The sequence below is a fragment of the Geotrypetes seraphini genome, chromosome 3 (assembly GCF_902459505.1).
Source record: "Geotrypetes seraphini chromosome 3, aGeoSer1.1, whole genome shotgun sequence".
Classification (NCBI taxonomy): Eukaryota; Metazoa; Chordata; class Amphibia; order Gymnophiona; family Dermophiidae; genus Geotrypetes; species Geotrypetes seraphini.
In genome coordinates, this window is record NC_047086.1 from 366939657 (window position 1) to 366952322 (window position 12666).

Here is a 12666-nt window from a genome sequence, read left to right on the forward strand (position 1 = left end):
ACATACAGACAATATGGAGATTTTTAAAAAATATACATTTACAAACATTGCAGTAGTTATTGGGGGTAATTTAGAATCATTTAGATGTCCTTTATTTAAATATTACAGTGGTTGTGGCATTTGAATTTTAGTATCTATGTAACTTTTATGGTTTGTTTATTTTTTTCCAGCGTGTTTCTCACTCCCAGGAAGAACTTCAACAGGATCAAACTTTCCCTGTAGAACATAACCGTCTGGAAGCATTTGCACAAAAGGATGTAGACTACATGAATCGAAAAAATGAGGGTAGTGATACTTGGATGAACCAAACTTCATTAGTGGAGTCTAGCACATCCAGCCAAGAACACCTGAACCATTCCTTCAAGCCTCTATCTCCTGGTTCTGCTTTAAACAAAACTGGAGCAGGACGATGGAAAACACCAATTACCAATCAGCCAGGACCAGTAGCAGTTTCTCAGCCTATCAGAACAGACCTTCCTCCACCACCACCTCCTCCCCCTCCAGTTCATTATGCAACTGAATTTGATGGAATTCCTGTGGACATGCCCCTGCCACCGCCACCACTAAATCATTTAGGACCACAAATTAATTCCCAGTCAGCTGGTTTGGAGCGCAAGAAGAGAGAGGAACATCAGCGGTGGTATGAAAAGGAAAAAGCACGCTTGGAAGAAGAACGTGAGAGGAAACGGCGTGAACAGGAGAGAAAACTGGGACATATGCGGCTTCAGCCACTTATTCCTGGTCAGCCTGTACCGGTTTCTGGACAGCCACTTCCTTCTCCTCTTCTAGCTGTTCAGCAGATGAAGATGGAGAAACCTGTAGCATTGCAGAGGCCTCAAGAGACAGTCATTAGGGAGCTTCAGCCTCAGCAGCAACCTTGGACCATTGAACGGAGAGATCTCCAGTATATCACCTTAAGCAAGGAAGAGTTATCCTCCGGTGATAGCCTATCCCCTGATCCCTGGAAACGTGATGCTAGAGAAAAACTTGAAAAGCAGCAACAGATGCACATTGTAGATATGCTTAGCAAAGAAATTCATGATCTACAGAATAAGCCTGACCGCACATCAGAAGAAAGTGACCGCCTGCGTAAACTCATGTTAGAGTGGCAATTCCAGAAGCGGCTTCAGGAATCAAAGCAGAAGGATGATGATGACGACGACGATGAAGAAGATGATGATGTAGACACCATGCTGATTATGCAACGCCTAGAAGCAGAAAAAAGAGCAAGGGTATAAAAAATTAATTTTTTATTTATTTATAAATGTAATTTGAAAATAGATGTAGAATGATTGTGAAAATGTCATTGTCTTGTAAGTAACAGATAGAAGTTTCAATTCTAGGTCTGAAGTATGGCCTTGGTCTCAGTAGACTGCATGCCACACTAAAGTAGATGATCAGGTTCAGTTCTGGCTTATGCTTTGGATTTGTTAGTCTGTATAAAGTTTTAAATACTGCTTAATTAGGACTTAGACACCTGAATGATGATCAAGCCAAGAATATGTCCTATGTTTGTTGGTACTGCCATGCATTAATAGTTACTTATCCTAATTTATGTATTAACTGCTTGGTGCATGTCCTTAAATGAAAATCTCCAGGAGAAAGTAACTTCAGTCTAAGTGTATATAAGAAATGTGCAATATTATTTGGAACATAAAATTCCTCCATGTCATCCAGATACAGTACCATTCCATAAAAAAATTATAGGAACCAAAGTCAACAATTTAAATGGTATCCTTGCTTGAACTTGCAGCCAGTCCACTTTCTGTTTTAAATTCTTTATTCATTTTTTTGTGTTACAACAAGTGTTACAAATAAACTCAATAGGAACTTAAATACACACTTGACTAACTCATATATTAATATCAAGTTTATCATTAATATAATAATCCCCTGTCCCACCCTCCTTCCCAACCAATAATACATAAATCAATTTTATTGTATATTCTTTAAATATTAATTTAGTATATAATAATCAAAATTGAAAAACCCACCCCATTTCCCTCTTTACAATTTTCTTATCATGGGAAAAGTTCATTAGAGAAATCATGTTAACGGTCTTTAGATGTTTCCAGTGTTATTTATGGGAAAAATTATCCTTCATTACAAAAATCGGTTAATGGTCCCCATATTTTTTTTAAATTTATTCATGTATCCTTTGTGTGTTGCAATAGCAAGTTCCATTTTATATATGTGGCATACCGAATTCCACCAGAACATATAGTTCAATCTATCATGTTGTTTCCAATTGAATGTAATTTGTTGTATTGCAATTCCAGTTAAAATAAATAAAAGTTTGTTATTACTGGATGAAATTTGGCTTTTTGCTCTCATAGTTGTTCCAAATAATATAGTATCATATGTCAAGGCTACTGGATTTTCTAACATTCTGTTAATTTGGGGCCAAATTGATTTCCAGAATGATAGGATAAATGGACAAAAGAATAAAAGATGATCTAGTGTCCCAATTTCAATATGACAGTGCCAGCATCTATTAGATCTTGAACTATCTATTTTTTGTAAACGAGTAGGGGTCCAAAAAGCTCTATGAAGAAGAAAAAACCAAGTTTGTCTCATAGATGCTGACACCGTACATTTTAACCTCCAAGACCAAAGTCGTGGCCATTGAGATGCACTAATTTGGTGTTTTATCTCAATGCTCCAAATGTCTCTAAGACCATTTTTTGGTTTTTTATTTATATATCCAGATATTAATTTATACCACTGTGCGGCTTTGTGACCTATTGAGTCCATCTGGAAACATAAGAATTCCAAACTGTGATATTTAGCGAGATCTTTCCATTCAGGGAACCCTTTCTGAATAGATTGCTTCAATTGCAACCATTTAAAATATTGTGTTTTATTGAGACCAAATTTTTGTTGCAATTGTGAAAACTCCAGCAATTTATCATTTTTAATTACATCATCCAAAGTGCGAATGCCTGCTATCATCCAATGTTTCCAGATGACTTTAAAACCGCCAATTTTGATCTTGGGGTTTAGCCATATAGTTTGGTTGGTTGATTTACTAATTGGAATTTGAGTAAGATTACTTATGTATTTTAGAGTTTTCCAGGTATCCATAAATATTTTATGATCTTTGTATAACCTTGGCATCTTGATACTAATTACATGATTAAGACGTAATGGAAACATAAGCCTCCATTCTAGCCAAAACCAGTCTGGAATATTATCTGTGGGTTCTGGGAGGATCCAATACATACCATGACGTAAGATATAGGCTTGATGATACCTATAAAAGTTGGGAAAATTTACCCCTCCCTCCTTAATTGGTCTTTGTAATGACGCTAGAGCAATTCTTGGTTTTTTATTAAGCCATATAAATTTTGTCAAAGTCCTATTTATTTTTGTATAAAACGAATCTTGAAAGAAAACTGGTATCATCCCCATTTGGTAACATACTACCGGTAAAATCATCATTTTTACAGTTTGTACTCTTCCCCACCAAGATAAGTGCAAAGGATTCCATTGCTCACACATTTCTATTACTTTTTGTAATAAGCATTTTTCATTAATTTTCATTGTTTCATCTACTGTTTTTGTTATCAAAATTCCAAGGTATTTAATATATTCTTCCTTCCAAACAAAAGGGAATGTATCAAATAAACCTTTTGTACAATGTATATTTAGTGGAAGAATTTCTGATTTATTCCAATTAATTTTATATCCTGAAAATTTTCCAAATTTCTCAATCAATTCAAGTAGATGCGGAATGGTGGATTCTGGATTTTTCAGATATAGTAATAAATCATCTGCGTAAGCAGATATCTTATATTCTTTATCTGAATGAGGTATACCCTGTATCTCCTTAGCTTGTTGGATAGCTAATATTAAGGGTTCTAAAACAATATCAAACAGCAAAGGGGATAAGGGACATCCTTGTCTAACTCCTCTCTGTAGATTAAATTTTTCTGAAAACGTATTATTAATATATAGTCTAGCAGAAGGGGAGCTATACATTGTTTGTATCATTTGTATAAATCCAGGACCTATACCAAACCATTCCATTGCTTGATACATAAAAGGCCATTCTACTCTATCAAAGGCCTTTTCTGCATCTAATGAAACTGCAAAAGTAGGTTCATTCATTTTCTTTGTTAAATATAACATATGGAATGTTAATCTGGTATTGTGAGATGAATGTCTTTGAGCAACGAATCCTGTTTGATGCATACCTATTATATGGGGGAGAGCTTTAGCTAATCTTAGCGCAAGTATTTTTGCTAATAATTTTCCATCTACATTTATTAAAGATATTGGTCTATAGTTTGATACCAAAGTGGGATCTTTATTGGACTTTGGCAAAACAATAGTCAAAGATTCTGCTATAGTGCCTTTAATACAACCTTTATTGAGTTGATATTGATAGAGATTTAATAAATAGGGTAATAAAAAGTTTTGAAATGTTTTATAAAATTCCACTGTATATCCATCACCACCTGGAGCGGATCCAACTCTAAGGGACTTCAAAGCTGTTTCTAATTCTTTTAGTGATATTGGTTCTTCCAAACTTCGTTTTATATGTTCAGGAATTTTTGGACCCTCTAACATTTTTAAAAATTCAAAACCATCTTTTTCTTTATTTGGATAATTTTCAGAAGAATAAAGAGATTTATAGAATTTTAAGAATTGTTTTAATATAGGTTCAATTTGTGTATATGTATTTCCATTTTCATCTTTTATTGCTATTAATTTTGTTTTTCTTTTTTTCGCTTTAAGATAGTTTGCCAATATTCTTCCTGATTTGTTTGAATTACCATAGTACAATGTTTGTTGAGAAAATAAATCTTTCCTAATCATCTTAGATGAGATCTCATTATATTTACCTTTTAATTTTAATAATTCTTGTTGAATAGAATATTCCCATTTTTCTATAAGTTTTGATTCTAAATTTTTAATCTCTTTTTCTAAGATTAAAAATTGTTTTTTAATTTGTTTTTTTAGAAAAGCCGAATAAGAAATTATTTGTCCTCTAATGGTTGCCTTAAAGGCATCCCATAAAGTTTCTCTGTTAATATCATCATTATCATTTATTTGAAAAAATTCTTTCATTTTTGTTAGAAGATTTTCACAAAAATTTTTGTCAACCAACATTGTATTATCTATTTTCCAAATTGGTCTGTTATTATTTTGATCTGTAGTTTTAATTTTGATCCACACTCCACCATGATCAGATAGAATAATTGGATCAATGGCTGCTTGTGTCACTTGATGTGCAAGATGTTTTGAAGTAAAGATATAATCTATTCTTGAAAAAGAATTGTGAACATGAGAACAGAAAGAAAATTCCCGACCATCAAAATGAAGTATTCTCCATATATCTATTAAATCGCAAGATTGAATCAAATTATCTAGTCCCATAGATTTCATAACTCTACCTGGGTTTTTATCTAATAAAGGATCTATTACAGCGTTGAAGTCCCCTGCTACTATAAGATTTGAAGTAGCCAGTGGTATGATCAGTTGTTGAAGAGTTTTAAAGAATTCGTTTTGGTTCGAATTAGGGGCGTATATATTGATTAACGTCATGGTAGTATTTCCCATATTCATTTCCACCATTATCCATCTTCCATGAATATCTGAAGCTTTTAGTTTAAATGAAGCAGAGCATTTTTTGTTAATTAAAATAGCAACTCCTGCCTTTTTCCCTATAGCTGGTGAGAAAAAACACTGTTTGACCCAACCTCCTTCTAGCTTTTTAGATTCTATATGTGAGAGGTGGGTCTCTTGTATAAGGCATATATCAGCATCTTGCCTTTTTAAAAATGATAGTGCTTTTTTCCTTTTTATCATATGATTTAGACCGTTAACATTTAAAGACATAATTTTAATATCCATTTATTTTTAAATTTTCAGGTATTAAATTATGTATATTTTCCCAATGTTTTAAGTATTTCATTTCTCTTTTTTCCTTTATTCCCATGATTTCCTTATATATTTCCCTTTTATTCCCTCCCATCCCTCTTATCCCTCCCTTCCCCCCCTTATTAATTACGAAAACTTGGATACGCAGGTTGAGGTTAGATTTAGATAACTCCCACAAGCTATTAATAATTATCTAAAGTACTACCATTTTTTCCCCTATTTTTGTATATTTTCTTTTATTTTATTATTAATTATAAGAATAAGTAAAAAGTTTTTCATTCTTATGTATTGAAAGATTATTTTTTGTATTTGTATATCTTTAAATCCATAAGAATGATTATATTAAATCAATTATATCTAATAACATTTCAATTACTATTCATTTCTTTTCAGGTGGTATATTATTTTTATTTTAAAAAGCTTTCCAATTTAGCCTCTTTCCTCAGAACTGTAACAAGAGTTTACAGCACAGGAATCCACTCATCTCTTATATTCATTATTTTCTTATGATTCACGAGAGAATTGTCAATTAAGAGGAGCTAACATTCCCATCAGTGTTCTTGTAAGTTTTGTCTCATTAGCATACTCTCTAGACATCTATGATTTTAAAGTATCTGAGGCCTGTGCAGACAAGAGTGAAGTCCTGTGCCAAAAACTCTCCTTTTTTCTCCCATAGAAGATTCCCAGGTTGAACTATTGTGGATACTAAATTAAACTTAATAATTAAAAGAACATAAAATTTGCGTTTCAGATTTATTCTTTTCATATATTTCGTATTGAAATGCATTTTAATGTATCTGAAACGCAAATTTAAACCTGAAGTACCACCTTCAACCGGAAATATAACAAACCAATCACTTCATCTTTTTTTTTTTTTTTTTTTTTTTTTTTTTTATAATATTCTTTGTGATTGAAGGATGATTTTCTTCTCACTATTACTCCGCTTTCAAAATTTCGGATTCAATCAGTACATTTTTAAGTTTGTTGAAGAAACTTTCTTCGTCATCATTTGAGTTCGGAGATGTGTTTCAAATCATTTACGTTCCTGCCATTCAGTTTATTCTATTTATTCTGAATAGAATTTTTATATTTTTCAGTTTTCTTGTTTTCTATGTAGAATGTTGCAAGTTGTTTAAGTCTTTAATTTGATCCTTGTGTGTTCTTTTTCCATTGCTTTCCGTTTTGATCTATCTTTAACCGTCAATAGACTTTAGTATGAACCCATTAATTGTTCTTTAGATTGTCATAGGTTGCTCCAGTTGATTTATAAATTCCTGTAGTTTTTCTGGATCTGTAAAGTTTTGCGTTTTGTTAGCAACGGTAACCTTCATAATTGCCGGGTACAGGAGCCCAAATCTAGCTCCTAGAGATCTTAGTTGTGGTCTCATGTCTAAGAATAGTTTTCTTCTTTTTGCTGTTTCTTTTGCAAAGTCCGGAACAATGTATATTTTTGAATCTTGGCATTTAAGATTTTTGATTTCCTTGGCTAATTGGCATATTTCAATTGCTTGTTGGTGTCTTAAAAGTTTAAAAATTAAAGTTCTTGGACCTGTTTGAGTGTTATTTCTTTGTGTTGGAATCCTATGGGCTCTTTCAATTTCCAGTTCCGTTTTAAATTTCAATGGTAGTATTTTAGGTAGAAATTTTTCAAGAAATGCAATCGGATCATTCTTTTCCACTCCTTCAGGTAATCCGATTATTCTTAAATTATTCCGTCTTTCACGATTCCGGCTGTCTTCAAGATTTTTTTTTATCTCTGTTATTTCTTTCCATATGATTTTGCTGTGATTCATGTCTGTATTTAATTGTTCTGTAATATCTTCTAATGTTGAAATTCTATTCTCTGTAATGTCCACTCTTTTAGTTAGGATTGCAGCATCTTCCATTGCTTTTTGTAGTTTTTTGTTACTATCTAAGACAATTTCTTTTATTTGTCTTAGTTCTTCCATAACATCCAGATTTTTTTCTGTTGGTAATGGGATTTTAGAGGGTGTACCTGGCTCAGGTTTCGACCTCTTATTGCTTCCTGATGTTCCAGCTCCTAAGTCAGCTTTATTTTGTTTAGTTGAAGTCATATTTCAATATATATTTTAGTTTCTTTAAAATATTTAGTAGTAATTCTTTTTAATATATTTTTAATATATTTGCTTATAAGGAGCTATTCGTTTATCCAACCATTCGACAAAGCCTCGCCCCCTTTTTTTTTTTTTTCAGTATTCTTAAAGCAACTGTAAGTTATTTGTCTTAGGCTCTATTGCAGACTCTTGTTGGCATCTAGCCTGAAAAAATTTTTTTTGCAACCTTCTTGTTCTAGCTCTCCTCTTACAAGCCCAATCGCAGCTTTTGCCGAGGAGAGCAATATTCCATCCAATATGTTTACTTTAATCTTTCAATGTGCATGTATATGTATTTCAGTGTCTCTTAACTGTCTCAACTGTCTCAATGTCACTTTTCTTCAGGTCAAAGAAATTACCAATCCTTTTATTTGACCTTCCTCAGAGCCCAAAAACCTATAGTCTCTTATATCTGAATCTCTTAAATTATAGTAGGAGAGATTAACAATTATAGTGATCTTTCATAGTTTATTTTTGAAGTTGGCAGCAAGGAAATAGTTAAAAAAAAAAAAAAAAACAAACCGTTGCCAAGTAGCTTTTACTGCAGATCTCTCCTCATTTCCAGCAGAGGACAGCTATTTCAAAGCCCATTCCCTGATTTAAACAGGCATCAGGCATTTCAAAAAACTGATCTTTGTCATTAGGCAGACCCAGACTTTGTAAAAATTTATTTTTTTTTTTTTCCGATCCAAGATGGCCGCGGTCGTGGTGCACCGAGCAACTGCCTGTTAGCCCCCACCTTCGGGAAATCTTTCCTCTTGCTCTCTGCCAGAGATCGTGTTAAAGAGGAGGGGAAGGAAAGCCTCCTTGGCCTCACGGCGTCCCGGACCAGCCCACCCTGGTAACGTTTAATAGTAAAACTTGTTGCCTCTGCCAGGGGGACCCAATCTTGCCGGTTCTGCCTGGGGGACCCGATTTTGCTGTTTTTGCCAGCGGAGACCCGATCTTACCGGCTCTGTCAGCAGGGATCTGATCTTGCCGCCTTTGTCAGCGGGACCCGATCTTGCCGGCTCTGCCTGGGGGACCCGATTTTGTTATTTTTGCCAGCGGAGACCCGATCTTACCGGCTCTGTCAGCAGGGACCCGATTTTGCTATTTTTGCCGTTGAGACGGATTCAGCCCTTCACACCTCTTTCCTCATATATCAAATGAAAACGGCACCTCTCTCTCCCGATTTCCCCTTCAAATTTTCTCTTCCATCTAATCAAAGAGGTAAACTCAATTTGTTATACCATTAATATCGTTTTTTTTTTTTGTAGTTTTCTGAAATTTAAGCTTGTTTATACAGGAGCTCTTTCTTCATCCAACCGTCATCGTTCGCGTCCAAGCCACGCCCCCAACCAGTCCACTTTCTAAAAAAAACTGAGTGACTGTCTCCCACCTAGATCCACTCATAACCTGCTTTGCAGTAGTATTTTATAATACTTTCAGGTGAGAAATCAACCTTTGAAAGATGTACTACAGGTACAAGATCCTTTATCTGAAATCCTTGGGACCAGGCATATTTCGGTATGGTATTGTTAAAAGTCAGACCCCCCCCCCTTCCCCCTGTAAGACCATAAAATCCCCATCAAACTGCTATTAACAGAGAGAAACACTTCCTTTTCTGCTTCTCACTGCTATCCTTTGCCATTTGTGTTGATTTCAGCATGTCTCACATTGGGGAATTGACTACTACTGATTTGGGTCAAATGTTGGTTTTCAGAACTTTTCAGTTATCAGAATTTCAGATAAAGGATCTTATACCCGTACTTAGACCGAGTATTGTGATGCTTGACTGTGTTTTTTTTCTTATGATTCACACTAACTTTTTTTATATTGGAGTTTCTTTCCTCTCTTAATTCAGTGTAATTAGATTGTATATCGCTCAGTCCTGTCTGTTGGCATGGGTGGTATAGAAAGTCTTCAGTAAACATAAACCTAATTTACAAACCCAAATAAAATATTAACATTGCTCTTGGTGGGAAAGCGTAACTGACCTTGTCACCAGTCTTAAATTGTCCTCTGGCTGAAAAGAACAAATTCAGTGGGCTAACCTTAGATGTGAAAATATCTTCTTGGCTGTTAAGCAACCTGAGTATCTAGCATGAATTCTGAATCCAGGGAAATATTGATCTGGGCCATGGTAAATGAAAATATCCATGCCTCTTCTAGAACCAGAGCCTTAGGAATAGTCTGGGCTCCAGAAATAATTTTAAAATAACACTTTTTGCTTCATTAAGAGATATCTTATACTTAGAGTAGAGAATGGCATAGGGACAAATTTTTCCCTGTCTCCCACAAGAACTCATTTTCCTTTCCCGGTAAGTTCTTTTTCTGTTCCCTGCCCCATTCTTGCAAGCTCTGTCCTCATCTTTTTTTTTTTTTTTTTTTTTTATTTATCAAATTTTTACATGTTATAAATCAAGTATCCACTTGTACAGAAAGTTGAAGAAAAGCAAGAAAATACTACTCAAAGGTAAAATACATAATAATCAAATAAAATAAAATAAATGTTTAGCTTAAATTCAGCTCAAGTCCTCAACAATAGATCCAAGAAGGATAAGGCGGACATATTAACAAATGCTAACAACTGCTAACAACTATCAATTCAACTATTAGGAAAACAAGATCCCTTGGCTGAGAAAGGATATCATTATTCAAATGCACTTCACTTTGATTTTGATTTCCCTTCATCCAGCCGTGTTCCTGCCAAAAAGGCTGTCAACTGGAATGGTTCAAAGAATACATATTTCTTCATATGGTATTGTATTACACATTTACAAGGGTGTCGAAGGAAAAAAGTCCCACCAAGAGATGTAATACCTGGCTTCATCAAAAGAAACTCTCGCCTTCTCCTCTGGGTTTCCCGTGCCAAGTCTGGAAACATTAATATTTTTTAACTCTGTCCTCATCTGCACAAGCCTCAAACACTTTAAAATCATAATGTTCAAGGCTTGTGCAGAGCTTACAGGAATGGGACAGTGACAAATCTCTCGGGAACGGGATGGGGAAATAGAGAATGGCATGAGGACAAATTTGTCCCCGTCACCGCAGGAACTCACTTAGAGCTCCTGATTTTTGGTTATAAGTAGCAAATTCTGGTTAAAAAAAACCAAAACAATAAAACCCATTGGGGAATTTAAAGTTTCCTTTTTTAACTACAAAACCCTCAAAAGCCAGCTTTCCACCTCATTCCAGTGATGTCACCTGGCAGTTGCTACAGTTATCCTCTTGCTTTCACTTCTCTGCTTCTTCTTTTGGCACTTCCGCGATTCTTTCAAGAAACCAGAATTGCCTTTTCTGTATCAAATCATTCTGCACTGCTGACTGAAGAAGCAGACAGCAACAGGAGCCAAAGACCCAAGTAGGATCATAAACCCCTTTTAAGTTTGGCCTTTGTTCTTTTGGCTGCCATAACAGTATATTATTATAAATGCTACACTGCTGGCATTCTTGGTTTTTTTCTTCAAAAGTGATTCATTGAACCATGGAGATTTTTCCTAAGGATTCCCAAGAAGTGCATTAACATACAAGGTTCCTCATCAAAAAATCCCAACTATTAGTCACTTACTGAGGTTCTCCTCATCCAGTATTATTATTAAATATTTCTATAGTGCTACCAGATGCAGAGCTGCACAGAGTCACAAAGAGTAAGAAGACAGTCCCTGCTCGAATGAGCTTACAATCTAAACAGGCAAGACAGACAAACAGGATGTCATGGATACAGTTAAGGGGAACGGTTAATCAGTGGGCTTGGTTGGAGGGCAGAGGAGTAGTGTTAAGGATTGAAAGCTATATCAAAAAGGTGGGTTTTCTGTCTGCTTTCCGCCAACCTCATTTGCATGAGCATTTTTGGAGAATGACTCGCTTTTTTAAAATTGCTACTGTAATTCTGGTTTATTATCAACCATACTTTTTCTTATCTATTTGATCCATGAACAATTTTAAGGCCCTGTTTCCCAATGACTTATTTTGGGTGACCAACTTGTAGACTCCAGTAGACAGTGATCCAATTTTGAGAACATTAATCAAGATTCCTTACTAAGTCTTAAAAGTCCAAATAAAGTCCTTTTGGTGCTCCCTTAATGCATAATAGAAAATTTTGCTTGCTACAAATAGTTCTTAAGAACAAGATGCAAGCTAAAATATAAAACCAGATGGAAGCTAAAATATAAAACCATCACAGAGGAAAATTCCAGGAAGTATTACTGTGTTATCCTAAACAGCCTGGTCTATAGGTTAAGCAAGTCCCTAACCTTTTCTCAGCTTACTTATAATCTAGGTCAAGAAAATAGTTTATCATAGTCACAGGCAAAATATCAGACCACAATCCTTCTTGCCTCAATGAAGAATAATATTGAAAATGGCAACCAGGATGGTAAAGCATATTTAGTAAATACCCCTCAGCGTCTACTAACAATGTTTACATTTTTTTAAGTCAAGCCTACTTGAACATCCGACACTAGTTTTTATGATGGTTGTTTTTATGGTGGTCATTTTTATTGCTTTATTGTATGGACATTGAGGTAATAGGGAAACATATTGGTGTCATTCGTCTTTTCAGCCCTTTAAAAGGCAGTAGAGATATGCATTCATAAGTGTGCATTGTTTGATAGTATACCTTAAGCAATTTAATGCATGTTAACTTATGAATTAATGCACATTATCCATCAGAATGTAGTTC

The 12666-nt window shown here is 34.7% G+C and overlaps 1 protein-coding gene across 9 annotated transcripts in view; it reads left to right on the forward strand.

The window, feature by feature from the left end:
• Nucleotides 1-12666, forward strand: part of AFDN (afadin, adherens junction formation factor) — a 350456-nt gene that overhangs the window by 294115 nt on the left and 43675 nt on the right. For all 9 annotated transcript variants that reach the window (XM_033938337.1, XM_033938335.1, XM_033938342.1 and 6 more), the window contains one exon: nucleotides 171-1232. In XM_033938337.1, the coding sequence (XP_033794228.1) occupies nucleotides 171-1232 (1062 nt within the window). The remainder of the gene's footprint in view (nucleotides 1-170; nucleotides 1233-12666) is intronic.